This window comes from Mustela putorius, unplaced genomic scaffold (genome assembly GCF_011764305.1).
Source record: "Mustela putorius furo isolate JIRA1106 unplaced genomic scaffold, ASM1176430v1.1 tig00003845_pilon_pilon_pilon, whole genome shotgun sequence".
NCBI lineage: Eukaryota > Metazoa > Chordata > Mammalia > Carnivora > Mustelidae > Mustela > Mustela putorius.
The window spans coordinates 53,165,701-53,180,493 of NW_025421998.1; the positions used below are offsets into that span (position 1 = coordinate 53,165,701).

The following is a 14,793-nucleotide window of genomic DNA, read 5'->3' on the forward strand; positions in this document are numbered from 1 at the left end:
ATCCTGAGACAACAAGTTTGGCTGTATGGAGGGCGTACCGGCAGCGAGCCGGAGCTAGAACGCCGAGAGAAGGAGCACCGGAGAATCCAAGGGAGGAAAAGAAAAGCGGCTGAAAGGATAACCCCGAGAAAGGGGGTGGAGAGGAGGCGGCCCCAGCGCCCCGGCCCCCGGCAGGTCGGCGGCCAATCCGCTGGGGGAAGGGGTGGAGAGTCGGCGGCTCCGGCGGAGAGAGGCCGAGGGGGGTGGGGAGTCGGCCGGGCTCGCACCGCCCTGGCCCCGCCCCCGGCCCGCGCCGCCGCCCGCGCCGCGCGCCGCCGCTGTCAATCAAGGGCGAGTCAGCCGGGCTCGGGCGGAGAGAGGAGCTGCTACGCCACAGCCCAGCGGCGGCCATTCGCGGAAAAAGAGGCAGAGCCTGTGCCAGCTACAGCCTCCTCCGAGCCACCGCGGGCGGGCGGGACCGGCCTCTCCTCCCGCCTCGCCCCCACCCCCACCCACCTCTATCCCTGTGTCTCCGTCTGAGGGTTTGTCCTGTTAATGCGGGATGAGCGGTACGTATTCTCCACCCCCCTCGGTCTCCTTCACCGCCTCCCTCCCTCCCTCCTTCCCCAGACCCTGCTCGGTTCTCCCCCCTCCCCCGGGGCCGCTGAGATGCTTTAAGGGGAGGAGGAGAGGAAGGGAGGGTATCAGGGGGTGGGAAGGAGGGTTGTGTTTTGTCTTAATGTCTGAGAGAGAACAACCTTCTGGGTGTTGCTCTGGAGCGGATGGGTCGGGTTTCAAACCACGTTTTGTGATATCCCCCTCCTCCCTTCCCTCCTTCTCCCCCACCCCCTGCCGGTGTGCGTGGATCGCGGGTTTATGGAGATTAATGTTCAGGGGGAGGGGGAGAGAGGTGGGGGGGGGAAAGACGAATAATAATAATCCTAATAACCTGTTGTCGTTGGCCGCGGGGGGGGGGGTTTGTTGCAGATCAGAAGAAGGAGGAGGAGGAGGAGGCGGCGGCGGCAGCGGCAGCAGCAGCGGCGATGGCTACAGAAGGAGGGAAAACCTCTGAGCCAGAGAATAACAATAAAAAACCCAAAACCTCAGGATCTCAGGTAAAAGCAAACATATAAAAAAAATTCATCACGAAACGTTAGGGGAGAGAGGGAGTTATGTCCTTTAATTGCCCAAAACTGAAGAACAGAATACAAATGTTCATCCACTCAAAGCATCTTTCTGAGAGTGAGGAAGTTAAATTGTAAATTCATAAGATTTCACACGTTTGAGGGATAACGTTGATTAAAATTACACCAGGAACTCAGACTAGTAGAAAAGGGTGTGTGTTTTCCCAAGGGCATTTTGAATTTATGAGAATATACTTGAAGAAAGTTTGTTAGAAATTTCCTTTTATTTGAACTTTATATTACAGTATCTGCGTCCTTATTCTTGTCTTACTGCTTTTGTTACTATTTCTTTTTGATTTCTGTCACTTCCTAAGTTCTAAAACATAGAGCTGTCAAAATAAATAAATAAATAAACCCCCTTCCAACTACTAGCTCCACTAAATCCGCCCACTTTTTTTTCCCCCCTCTCCTTTACCATCTCATTTTTGGGTAGGACTCTCAGCCCTCTCCTCTGGCTTTACTGGCAGCTACTTGCAGCAAAATAGGGACTCCTGGTGAAAATCAAGCAACTGGACAACAACAAATAATTATAGATCCAAGCCAAGGATTGGTGCAACTTCAAAATCAACCACAACAGCTAGAACTGGTAACAACACAACTTGCTGGAAACACTTGGCAACTTGTTGCCTCCACTCCTCCTGCTTCAAAAGAAAATAACGTTTCTCAACCAGCTTCTAGTTCATCTAGTTCTTCCAGCAGTAATAACGGGAGTGCATCTCCTACAAAAACTAAATCAGGTAATTCTTCCACCCCTGGTCAATTTCAAGTCATACAAGTACAAAATCCAAGCGGTAGTGTGCAGTACCAAGTGATTCCACAACTTCAGACTGTGGAAGGCCAGCAAATTCAAATCAATCCAACTAGTAGTTCATCTCTACAGGATTTGCAGGGTCAAATTCAGCTCATTTCTGCAGGTAATAATCAAGCTATACTCACAGCTGCTAACAGGACAGCTTCTGGGAATATTCTTGCTCAAAACTTGGCAAATCAGACCGTTCCAGTCCAAATTAGACCTGGTGTTTCAATACCACTGCAATTACAGACCCTTCCTGGTACTCAGGCTCAAGTTGTAACAACCCTACCAATTAACATTGGAGGCGTGACGTTGGCTTTGCCAGTGATAAACAACGTGACTGCCGGAGGAGGGACTGGACAGGTTGGCCAGCCTGCTACTACTACTGATAGTGGGACTTCCAATGGGAGTCAGTTAGTTTCCACACCCACCACCACCACTGCTTCTGCCAGTACTATGCCGGAATCTCCCTCCTCCTCCACTACCTGCACAACCACTGCTTCAACATCTCTGACGAGCAGTGACACGTTAGTGAGCTCAGCAGACACGGGCCAGTATGCAAGCACATCAGCCAGTAGTTCTGAACGCACTATTGAAGAATCTCAAACACCTGCTGCTACTGAGTCTGAAGCGCAGAGCTCCAGTCAGCTTCAGTCTAATGGAATACAGAATACACAGGATCAATCAAATTCTCTTCAGCAGGTGCAAATTGTAGGCCAGCCTATCTTACAGCAGATCCAGATCCAACAGCCTCAGCAGCAGATCATTCAGGCTATTCCACCGCAGTCATTTCAACTTCAGTCAGGGCAGACAATTCAGACCATCCAGCAGCAGCCTTTGCAGAATGTTCAACTTCAAGCAGTAAATCCGACTCAGGTGCTTATCAGGGCTCCAACTTTAACACCTTCAGGGCAAATCAGTTGGCAAACTGTACAGGTTCAGAATATTCAGAGTCTTTCAAATTTGCAAGTTCAGAATGCTGGGTTATCCCAACAATTAACCATCACCCCAGTGTCTTCAAGTGGTGGCACAACTCTTGCTCAGATTGCTCCTGTGGCTGTTGCTGGTGCCCCAATAACTTTGAATACTGCCCAGCTTGCATCAGTGCCTAACCTTCAGACAGTGAGTGTTGCCAACCTGGGTGCTGCAGGTGTTCAAGTGCAAGGAGTTCCAGTTACAATCACTAGTGTTGCAGGTAAGCTACTGCTGTCTTTTATCTATAACATTCTTTCATGCAGTTTTTAATAACAATTAGTTAAACTTTTTCTTTGCTAACTCTTAGGTTTGATATAGACCTCTGAAGTAAACATCGTAAGAAATCTAAAATCACTGGAATATTAATTGCCGTAACTTTTGCCATCAGTGTGACCCATTCACATCTGTACGTTTTAATACGAGGTTTTACGTGTGAAATTTGCTAGACACTTTTTTATAAATATATTCTTCCATGGAGCAAAACTTCCTAATTAGAGTCATAATTATCTTGTGTAATTTAGAGATTATATTTGAATACACTTGAACTCTTCAGAAAGAACTCTAATAAAAATGACGTTTACATCTTCTTTAAAGGAAAGTAGGTTTAAAGCTGAATTAGTATACAGTTGTAAATCTGTTGAAGTTTTAATTCTACTTGGTAAAAAGGCTAACTTTTTCTTAAATTGGAAGTTCTGTTTCAGTGTCTTGTTGTTCGTGCTTTTGGGTTTTATTATACAGTGTTCTTTAAAAGTAGATGTTGATGCAGTTTTGAGATGCAATTGTTAAGTCACAAATTGATTAATTTTTATGTCTGCTTTTCTGCTAAAACCAGGATTTTCTCAGGATTTTTGAATAATTATTCACATATAAAATTATACTTAAATCTTATGGTGGTTATATTATTTATCGGTATTTTTAGTGTGAAGCTGTTGAAAAGCAATTAAAAATGAAAATAGTAGAATGTGGCTAATTCGAATTAATTGTAGTAAGGTCATTTTAAAACCAATTATAAAGGAGTTATTTGTTATGCATATGAAGTCATTTCTGAAGTATTTGGAAAATTAGTCTTACTAAGTATTTTAAATTTTCTTGATTTGTCTTATTTTACCTAATAATACCTTTTGTTTTCAGTAATTAAACATTTTTTACTGATTTTGGTTCGGTGAAAACCTAGTTGTGGTTTTAGCGCCTTTGATACTGTCAGATATGTTTAATCAAATATTTTTATTTTGATAATCTGAAAGGAATAAACACATCACTTTTAATGACCTTTCTTGAAACAAGTTTCAGAAGAATTATGCAAGGGCTTTTGTTTTGTAGTTAATACTTAGAGTAGATGTATATATTTATAATTGGATGTTGCCAGATAGAGTTCTCTGATAATGAAGAACAGAGATTATGTGTTTTATTTAGATGCCCATTGCCTCTAAACTAGTTCTATCCAGTAGACTTTTCTGTGATGTTGAAGTGTTGTATATCTTATCCAGTGTGTTAGCCACTAGCCACGTGCAGCTACTGAGCATTTAAAATGTGGCTCCTGAAACTGAGGAACTGACTTTTAAATTTATTTAATTTTAATTTAAATAGCCGCATGTGATTAGTGGCTTCTGTATTGCTAAAACAGTAACCTAATCAAAGTATTTTGTGTGTGGTACTTTTCCCCCTAAAGCTATTGCAGCACAATTTTAGAAGTATTTCTCTGGATTACAATCCATAGCTTGCTTTGTTCATTCTCTTTTCCTAAAAATTGACAGTATATTAAGTATTAATGAAAAATGTCTGTTTTTGTTTGGTTGGATGACAGTTTGCATTACCAAAAGTTATTTCACTTATATTTTTGATTTGCCCTTTACGCATTTGTGAATTATGATTAAGAGAATTGAATAATTTGTAATTTAGGTTAGGAATAGTTAATTTTTCTGTACTGTAATTGGTATCAGTTACAACCCAGAGTTTCCCCCCTTAACCATTGTGAGGGTAAGTCATTGATAGGAATGTGGTTTTCTGACTACCTAACTCAGATTTACTTGAATGATGCATTGTTAGGAAGGCAGGATCCACTTTCTGGACCTGTAACTTTTGGGGGTGTGGTCAAGGAATTTGCTTTTCATACAAACTTTCCAGGTCATTCTAAATCTCACTGAAATTTGAGAACCAAGGATCTGGACATCAGTAGTGAACTCTAAAGCAAAATATGGCAGCAGATGGGTGTTGGAGCTAGTTCATGTGTGCCTCATAGAATGGATTTTTGATGGCAAAGAGAACTTAAGAGTTATTATTTCACAAGCATATATTGACTAGCCACATGCTGCGCACTCCCAATAGGTATGTTTAGTCTTCATTTTCAGAGCTAATATTTTTTTATTTTTTTATTTAAGAAGTTTAAATTATTTGGGTGTTACTGAGTATTTTAGGAGATTTAAACTTTACCTAGTTGATTTTTTTTTCTCCTGAAACCAAAGATTTTAAATTTTGTTGATGTTAAAGAGTTTATGTTCTAATAGGTATGCTCAGTCATTTTAAGAAGATAGCCATGTTATAAAGACCAGAATTGTACTAACTTCTACAAGTCAGTGCAATTAATCTGGTCCTAGTTGCTCATAGATTTTTACCTTACTGTTTAGTATAGTAGGTGTTTGACAAATATTTGTTTGCTGAATAAGGTGTAGAAGGTGATGGAGAAGATAGCAGTTTGGAATTGGGAGCAGTGCCCTTGGAGTGGTTTTAATGAAGCTGATTAAATGGCTCTATTTTCATTAATTTCTTTTGGCTTTGAGTTTTTCAGACATTAAGAGTGGGATACCAGGTACTTTACTCTCTCTAGAAGAGGGAGAATGAGCAATAAATGTCCATATATCTCTTTTATAAATGAGCCCTGGAAGTTCTGAGCTTTTACTTTATGTCCCCACCTTTTGGTACTTTTTGATTATTTTATGTGTCTATTCCTTCCCCCAAATGATATTATTTAATTTTGTTTAATGGAAGATTTTTGCTTTAAATAGTTATGACAACCATTAACCAGACTTGAAAAAAAATTATTAATAGCTGACTTTGAGAGAATGTAATAACTAGCTCAATAACAGTGGGCTGTAAGTTATCATGCATCCTCATGTCACTCTTCAAGAGATATGGAAAGGGTCTGGATGATATGGACAGGAAAAACAATTTTATATGGTAATCAAATGAAACCAGTTCTTGAAGCTAAGGAGCTTCATACTTGATTTTATGAAATGAGAATGTTAGTGACAACCTAGGGGGAGTCTCTTTCCTTGATAATGAATTCCACATAATGTGTTTTTGTGATTTGGTCTCCTCTCAGAATTCTGACTTCCAGGCTGAGTATCTAGCATTTAATTAGTTGGAATTGTAGTAGGAACTAAGTACATGCTCCCCCTACATACTTAGGGTTTATTCCTTACTGCGATTATGAGTTTGACTGTGACTGAAGGAAAAGCAGAATTCCCTTTTTAAGAACAAAGGTAACATCGTACTGCTGGTTTAAGAACATCCTTTGTTTTAATTGATGAAAGATTTTTGCTCTAAAAGAACTACCTGTTTGCACAGTGTACTCGGGTAGCTAACGAGCCCTAAATAAAACGAACTTAAGGAGTTATATCTCCTTAGTTAAAGAATTAGAACATGGAGGGACCATTGATACCTAAATCTGTAATTAACTTGCACTGACTGAGGATTTGATTTGGTTTTGGCTTTAATTGTCATCTGTCGTGACAGATCATGCTTTTGGTTGATGGATGGATATTTCTTTCTTTTCTTTCTTTTTTTTTTTTCCATTTCAGTGGCAGTTCACATTTTTAGGCTAATTCCTATGCAGAGGAAGTTCAAACTCAAATATGTTGCTGGCCCTTCACAAACTTGACTATCTAACCTTCATTTTGGGGGGATTTAAAGTATGAAACCTGGGGATGTAGCACAATCAGGAAAGGAAAGCCAATTCTTCATAATTAGGGAAAATGGGGGCCAAACAAAAGAAAATGGGGGCCAAAGAAAATAATTGACATTTGTATTTAATTTAGAAACCTAACAATTTAGTAGAATCAGCTTCTTACACCAGACTTTTACAGAGCTACTAAAAGTAGAAATTGGCTAGAATTTTAGTACTAATATGATTTTTCGTAGCTATATATGTTAATTTGGGTTTTCTTAGTAGGCATCTTAAAATAATGTACACGTGTTGTACATATATACAGGTACATAAACATATATGTGTGTTTGTGTTTGTAACAATACAAATACCTCCTTTGTTTGGTTGTTACTTCTGTTTTTAAAAAAAGTCAGGTGTGCTCTTAAATTTTATTTCTTTAAAATCTTATAGCACTGTTTGTTACATATGGAATTTGTTATGGAGAACTTGTATCTTGTACCCTAAGTAATTTAGATTCTGAATTAACAAATTGGTTTTTACCCATTAGATGATGTAGGGCATGTAACATTTGTTGATGATGTAACAATATCATTACCAATTTTTAAATTTTTCACAGAAGATGAAAACATATCCATTGTAAAGCTACATTAATTTTTAGAATGGCACCTTTGAGAAGGATTTCAGGATAGAGAGAGGTGCAGAGGAAAATAAGAGTTTTAATTATGTTTTTTGAATCTGAATCAGGGAACAATATAATAAGTAATACTTAAGGATATTGGAACGCACATAAAAGCAAGTTGAAGAGGAAAAAGAAGGAAGCTTGATTAAGAAGGACGATGGGGAAAAAAAAAGAAGGAAGATGGGGAAAGTGCTGTACATTCTTTTTTTTTTTTTCTTTTTTTTTAAATTTTATTTATTTATCAGAGAGAGAGAGGGGGAGAGAGCAAGCACAGGCAGACAGAATGGCAGGCAGAGGCAGAGGGAGAAGCAGGCTCCCTGCTGAGCAAGGAGCCCGATGTGGGACTCGATCCCAGGACGCTGGGATCATGACCTGAGCCGAAGGCAGCTGCTTAACCAACTGAGCCACCCAGGCGTCCCAGTGCTGTACATTCTTATGTGCATTCTTAAATAACATAGATTTACAGGATGACAGAATTTTAGTTTGAAAGTATCGTTGAGTTTACTGCTCACAAGTTGTAGCCTTTTGGTATCGCTGCTAAAGTCTCTATAAAGGAATTTTGTATTTTATTTTTCTCTTATTAAGTAAGAGCAGAAATACGGATCAGAGGTTCTTCAGCACTACATGAAGTACTTGGGGATGACATAGTAATAATTGAGGGGGTATGGATGGGCTCTTCTATACTCTTAGTTTTAAGATTGGCTGTTCATAAAGCCTGTCAGTTTGCTACCTAATAAATGAGCAGATGTGGCAAAGGGAAGCCTGTTGAACCACAGATTGCTTATGTATGTATGTGGTGAGATAAGAACTTAATGAAATTGTAGTTAACTAATATAATTTAATGGTAATTGAGTGTCTCTTCCCCTCCCTCATTCCTTAATGGTATTTTAGAAATGAAGAAACTGAAGCCCAGAAAAGTTCAATTTCTTGTACTTTTTGGCAGAGTGACGACTAGAATCTTGACTGCTACTCCAGTTGTCTTTCTGCTATATTGCTGGCTTTGTTAACCAGTCTTTTGCTAGTAAACAAGTAAATGTAGTTGAAGTTTAGGGACCAGAGAGTATCTTGACTTTGTCTTTTCCAGGTGGACTGTGTCTGTTGTCACTGGATATTCAGCTTTAGTAATTTGGATATAGTGTTGGTAAAGGCACAATTCCCTAGATCTCCTTGTTACTGAGCTTAATGGTGGAGTCTTAGTGGTATTATTTCGTCCTTTCTTGAAAGAGCAAATTCAGAACTAATGAGATTAGTAAATTCTATATGTAGGTAAGCACATCCTCAGGCTCTCCAGATACTGAATCTTGTCCCAAACTATATTTGGAAATGGCTTTTTTTTTTTTTTAAACGAGACTCGTGGAGGAAGAAAGCAAACATTTATTATTTACCTTAGAGTGTGTTAGGTGCTAAGATAGGTATTTTATATTATCTCATTAAAACCCACAATATCTTTGTAAGATGGTCTTACTGTGCCTATTTTACAGATAGCCTCATGAACTTTAATTTCTTTGAGAAAATTTGCCCTCCAGTAAGTGGTAGAACCATGATTTAAAGTCATCTGTGATCCTGAGGTTTTTGTTCAGGAGACATAAGGTAGAAGGATGAGTTCACAGGTAAAAGCTATTTTTTATCCTTTTGTGTCTGATATGTCCTTATATCCCATAAAGGTTGGAAACAGAAATGTTGACTATATGTAGTTAAAGTTTGTTCTAGTCCTAACATTCTGTGGCGCTGACAGACAATTATGACTAAAAGTAGTTAAATGGTGAATAGAAACTGTTGTGGCTGCATGGAGAGCTCTGTGTTAAACTCACATTTTAAAATACTATATGTGGAAGGTAGAAGGAAGGACATAGGATTAAGAATGAAAACAAAGAGCAGCTTGACATTTTAAGAATAATGTCAGGAAAGGGGCACCTGGGTGGCTCAGTGGGTTAAAGCCTCTGCCTTCAGCTCAGGTCATGATCCCAGGGTCCTGGGTTCGAGCCCCACATTGGGCTCCCTGCTCAGCAGGGGGCCTGCTTCCTCCTCTCTCTCTCTCTCCTCTCTGCCTGACTCTCTGCCTACTTGTGATCTCTGTCAAATAAAAAAATAAAATCTAAAAAAAAATTAATAATGTCAGGAAAGCAGAAACTATAATAAAGTAGGCTTTTAAAATAAGTAAGGTTTCAGATCACAGCAAAAGACACTGCTTGAGCAAAATGGTGCAATATGAAGAAAAGACAGAGATGCTCCATTATGCTTCTGTTAACCAGTAAGGAAAATGCACTTCCAGCTGAAATGACTAGACTTGTAACTCACTGAGATTATTTGCCCAAGGTAAGTAAGGAGATAAGGGACATTTAGTTGCTTTTTGGATCCAGAATGATCCAGATAGATGACATCCTTGGGTCAGAAGGAACTTTCAAATTCAGTTTCAAGCTGGTATACATAACTTAAAAGCTATGCAACATGGAAAAAATGAGCATGAATTAAATACCTCACTTTTTGAAAACAATCTCTATTGCAGACAGATGAATTTGATAACATCTTTAACAAAGTCCCTGAGTGGATTATCCAGCAGTTGGTTTCTGAGCATTTAAAAAAGATTTCAGGGATCACTGGAACTCTTATGGGTTCACTAAGAAAGTATGTTTATATATTCTTCCTCTAGGGTGTCCAGAGGTGTATAGAAAAGAAATAATGGCACCACAGTGTATTTTGATTCCAGCGTTGATAGTCATGATTTCTTTAAAGGCTCATTCATACCTGGTTGCTCAGTTATGTGAAAAATGACTGTCTACTTTAGTAGAAGTCATTGGTGTTACATAAGGTTCTATCATTGATACAGTCCTGTTGAATATTTTTTACAAATACTATAGTGAAAATGGCCTATTTAATGAATTTAAAGATGAGGCAAAGCTGGGAGACTTTGTTAATAATTATGATGGGGATAGACTTGAGATTTGAAGTGATTCTAATACTTTGGAATGCTGGGTCAGAATTAGCAAGATAAATACAATAGATCCTCTGTTTAAAGGGGTAGGGAAAATCGTATACCCACAAGATGAAAAACCTAGGTTGGCAGCAGGACATGTGAAGGTGATTTAGGATTTATTGGCTTAATATGAACTAAGTAGAGTAAAGCTCCTCCTTTACTTTGTGATGTGAGACCATTTTTGCAATATTGTGTTCATTGCTAGGTGTGGCACATTTTAAGTGAGACACTGACAAACTGGCAAGCATATCAAGAGAGATTCCTGGAATGCAGAGTGTGGAAAACATTTCATTAGCAATAACTTAAGAGTGAGGGGTTTAATTGTTAAAACAAGAGAAAGTGTGACCACTGTCTGCCTTTTTTTTTTTTTTTAAATCTGTTTTGCTTGGCCTGGGAAACCAATAGAATATGTATATTACACACAAGGACTAGTGCTGAAAATAATGAAAGGGTTTGTTTCAGAGAGTAGTGCTTTTCCTGTTTTAGATGCTAGATGTCCATCTATCAGAGACACTGCAGAATATAGAAGAATTTCTTGTATAGAAAGTTTGATTAGGTAAACTGTAAGTCTCCTAATCTAAAATTGAAGATTCCGTGAATATTTGATTATATGGTCCTATTCTGGGTATTTCCATCCAGCATATGGTGAGAGGTCTCTGTCTTAGTTAAACTTACATGACTGGCCAAATATTTAGGGATTGGGGATGGTGTTAAGGGGCACATTTACAATTTTTCTTCCTATAGAGGGAGTATATTTAAGGTGAATTCTATTAAATAATAAGTATAATTTAATTCATAAGAGTAGATTTCTGTTCTTCACTGTTAGACTTAACTGCATTCTTAGATGCTATTTTTCTATGTTACTTTGCACTTTCATTTGGTCGTGCCAGAGTATTATTATTTTTAAACATACATTTCATTGTCCAACATTGATTTGTTTAAGATATTTTATCTCAGTAGGTCTTGAACCATGTTATGTTTCTGATACTGTCAGTTTAGTATGAATGATGTGATTACTTTTTCTTTAGTGAAATTGGAGAGAGTTTGGAAAATCTAGGATCCTTAACAGTGTTCAAACTCTGGAAGCACTCATAGCTTCGAATTTGTTAATTTACCCTATGAAGTGAACAGATCCAGTATCTCTTACTTTTTGGCTCAGAATATCCAGGACGTAGGTGTTTCTTAAAAAATTATGCAGAAAATACTAAACCCATTAGGCACTGTGTGTTGAAGTATTTTCATATCAAAATAAAATCACAGCATTCTACAATCCATTGCTAAAATAAAAAGGAGAAAGGCTTAAAAACAGTCATTTGAGACTTGAGACCTGTTTAAATAGAAAACGTATTAACTGAGTATGAAGGTTCTCCTTTCCTTAGGTATGGTAATAAAGTTAGGAGTAGGGACTGTTTTATCGGAGAGGTATGGTTCAAGTAGTAGGTTTATTCCTACTGCAGGCATCTGTACTGAGAGGCTGCCTAGAAGACAGGTATTTTGTGTTCTAGGTGATAGTTAGGTGTGGCTGAAAGAGGAAACAGGAGAGGCAGAAGAAAAACAAAGTTTATTATACTCACATATGCTAGAGAGACTGTCACTGTACACTGAGAGGGGATCGCATCAGAGGGAGTGCCAAGGGAGCTGGCTCAGCTAAGCAGGTGGGGAGCAGAGAGGGAGGACCCATGGGCATATGCTTTTTTGGGCCGGGGGAGGTCAGGATGGAGTACACAAGAAAAGGCATGAAGGGATTTCATTTAAATGTTACTAGGTCTCAGTCAGGGGAAGGTAAGAATGGAAACCATGTGGCAGGAGGCCCCCTTCCCATGCTGGTGCACGTGATTGCCTGGGCTGGGTGCTTACAGCTTGCTTGAGAAGATGTAAATGCTGCAGTAAAACACTTTAAAATTTATAGTACAACAGGACTAGGACTTAGAACTCCTAAATTTTTGCTCAGGTGCTGCTCCCCGTAAGCTTATCCATCCTGGGCAAACATGTTAAAATTGGAGTTTTGTCCTTTTCTCATTTGTAAGTTAGTGGTACTAATTCCCTTTTTACCTCATAGAGTTACAAAGATCATTTGACATAGTATGTACAAAAAAGGTTTGAATATTCTAAAGAAAATTGTACAGTTGACCCTTGAGCAGCGTGGAGATTAAGGGTGATGACCATCACATAGCTGAAAATTAGCATGTAACTTTTGACTCCCCCCAAACTTAACTACTAATAGCCTATTGTTGCCTGGAAGCCTTAGCTATAACATAGAGTCACTTAACACTGTTTTTTATGTCGTATGTATTATGTATACTATATTCTTAAAGTAAACAAAGAAAATTCTTAAAGTAAAAAAGAAAAAATCATAAGGAAGAGAAAATACAGTGGGAGAATGAGTAGTTTTAGATGTGGATATTAGTTTGAGTTAAATATCAGATACAAAAGAGAAGGTTGTATAAATGGACTATCAGAAACCTTTGAAGTTCAGCTAAGGATGGAGAGAAGTGTATCTATAGGTAAAAAAAAATGTGATTCATTGTAGAAGAGCTAAGTGTCTGCTGCATGCTCTGTGTTAGACTCTGAAAGTACTCACGTGTCTTAAAAAGGTGCTCATGTGGGGAGGTGAGGCTTACATGTGTGAAACAATTACAGAGCAGCTACAATTGCATGTGAAAGTTTATACTTAAATACTGGGCTTTGAGATGGAAAACAAGTTACAAGAATTTGGAGACAGCTGAGATCAGTGGGTTGGAGTCAACAAGGAAGGTTTTCTGTGGTGAAGACTTGAAACATGCCTTGAAAATTGTTGTGGAAAGTGGACATTTGAGACTGACGACTGAGAGGTGAAGAGAGAATGTCTTGAGCTAAGCACCTGAACTTGAGATAAAAAGCATGAAGTCCTCAGGTGGAAGCACTAACCCAGCAAGTGGCGTTTTCTCATCTGTGCTCCTTAGTGTAGGTCTCAGAGAGTAGCTCAGAGTACCCCGAGTGAGCAGCCTGCCACCTCTGCTTCAGGGAAGTTGTGTGTTTATTGGACTGCTTCCTAACGTTTTGTTTGAAGAAATAAAAATAAGTTTGAAAAACAGTCTAGTGGATGGAAGGGTTTTGAATGGAAAGATTGGCAAAGCAAATGATACTATTAAAGTGTTCCTCTATAGATAAAAATGTGGAACAGTTAAAATCAGGAGGTCAGTTAAAAAAAAACACATTTTTGGAGTAATTTAGTTGTTGAATTCACAGTGGCCTTTAGAAACACTGGCAGTGAACTTGCTTAATACAGAAAACAGGTTGTCAAACTTCCCTTTAGTACTGAGAATGTTGACCTGAAATAAGTGGTAAGGGATTAGGCAAAAACATCAGGTTTGCTGGTTCTTTTTTTCTACTCCATACCAAGTATAGTAACAGGCATTCAGGAATTGAAGATGAAGTAAGACATGTTTGCTGCTCTCACAGAATATATTATCTGTTGCAGAGACATACTGTATTTTATTTCTTTGCTTCTAAGACGTACTTTTTTTTTTTTAACATTTTAACATCTTTGAAATTGAAATGCATCTTATAGTCAAAGACATGTCATAATTTTATTAGCAGAATTTTTTTGTCCTTACAGTCACTTGCATCTAGGACTCAATGGGATGTGATGAATATATAGTTAATTACAACATAGCATTTGGTTTATAAAGGCTATGAGTAAGGTGTTCTAGAAGACCACAGGGGAAAAAAAATGGTTCTGCTTCTAGAGTTCCAGAAATGTTTTCATGGAGAGGGTTATAACTGAGCAAGGCCTTAATGGGTTATTGAAGTTTTGCCAGGTCAGGATGAAGAAGGCCGTTTTACATGGTTATGTTGGATTTTACATGAAGTTTGGAGGTCTGTTTAAGAAGTTCTCTACAAATGTTACAAAATTCAGACTGGGATCAAGAAATATTAACACACATTAAAGGTCAATTGTAAACCGATGGCCGGGGCTGTGTCTTTTAACAGTATTTTTCAACTTGCACATTGATGAATATTGCTTGGTACCTTATAATCCTGATAATTGAACTAGGGGAAAGGACACAGGTAGAGAACTTTGATTTCCTATGAGAATGAGATCAATAGGTCCTTGAAATAGATTCAAGATACATATTTTAAAAAGGAATGAGAGGGTTTATATTCGTAAAAGGAAAATTGATTAGTAAAATGAAATAGAAGGAACTTATATCTGACTGTTTCATATGTTGTGGTAGATAGTTACAGGTGAGAATCTTAGCAGTGAAGGGAGTTTTAAGGAGAATCCAAAGGTATTTAAAATTTACAGGTTGTTTCTGTCCCTCTGAATTTATTATGTAGGTGCCT

At 38.5% G+C, this 14,793-nt stretch overlaps 1 protein-coding gene across 3 annotated transcripts in view; it reads left to right on the forward strand.

Moving 5' to 3' along the window:
- The first annotated feature begins 353 nt into the window (after window positions 1–353).
- Window positions 354–14,793, forward strand: part of SP4 (Sp4 transcription factor) — a 93,521-nt gene continuing 79,081 nt past the window's right edge. Inside the window, exons 1-3 of one of the 3 annotated variants that reach the window (XM_045062768.1) lie at window positions 354–548; window positions 967–1,094; window positions 1,597–3,151. In XM_045062768.1, the coding sequence (XP_044918703.1) occupies window positions 542–548; window positions 967–1,094; window positions 1,597–3,151 (1,690 nt within the window). In that variant the 5' untranslated portion in view covers window positions 354–541. The remainder of the gene's footprint in view (window positions 549–966; window positions 1,095–1,596; window positions 3,152–14,793) is intronic. The other 2 variants (XM_004743366.3, XM_004743367.3) reach the window with 2 other exon arrangements.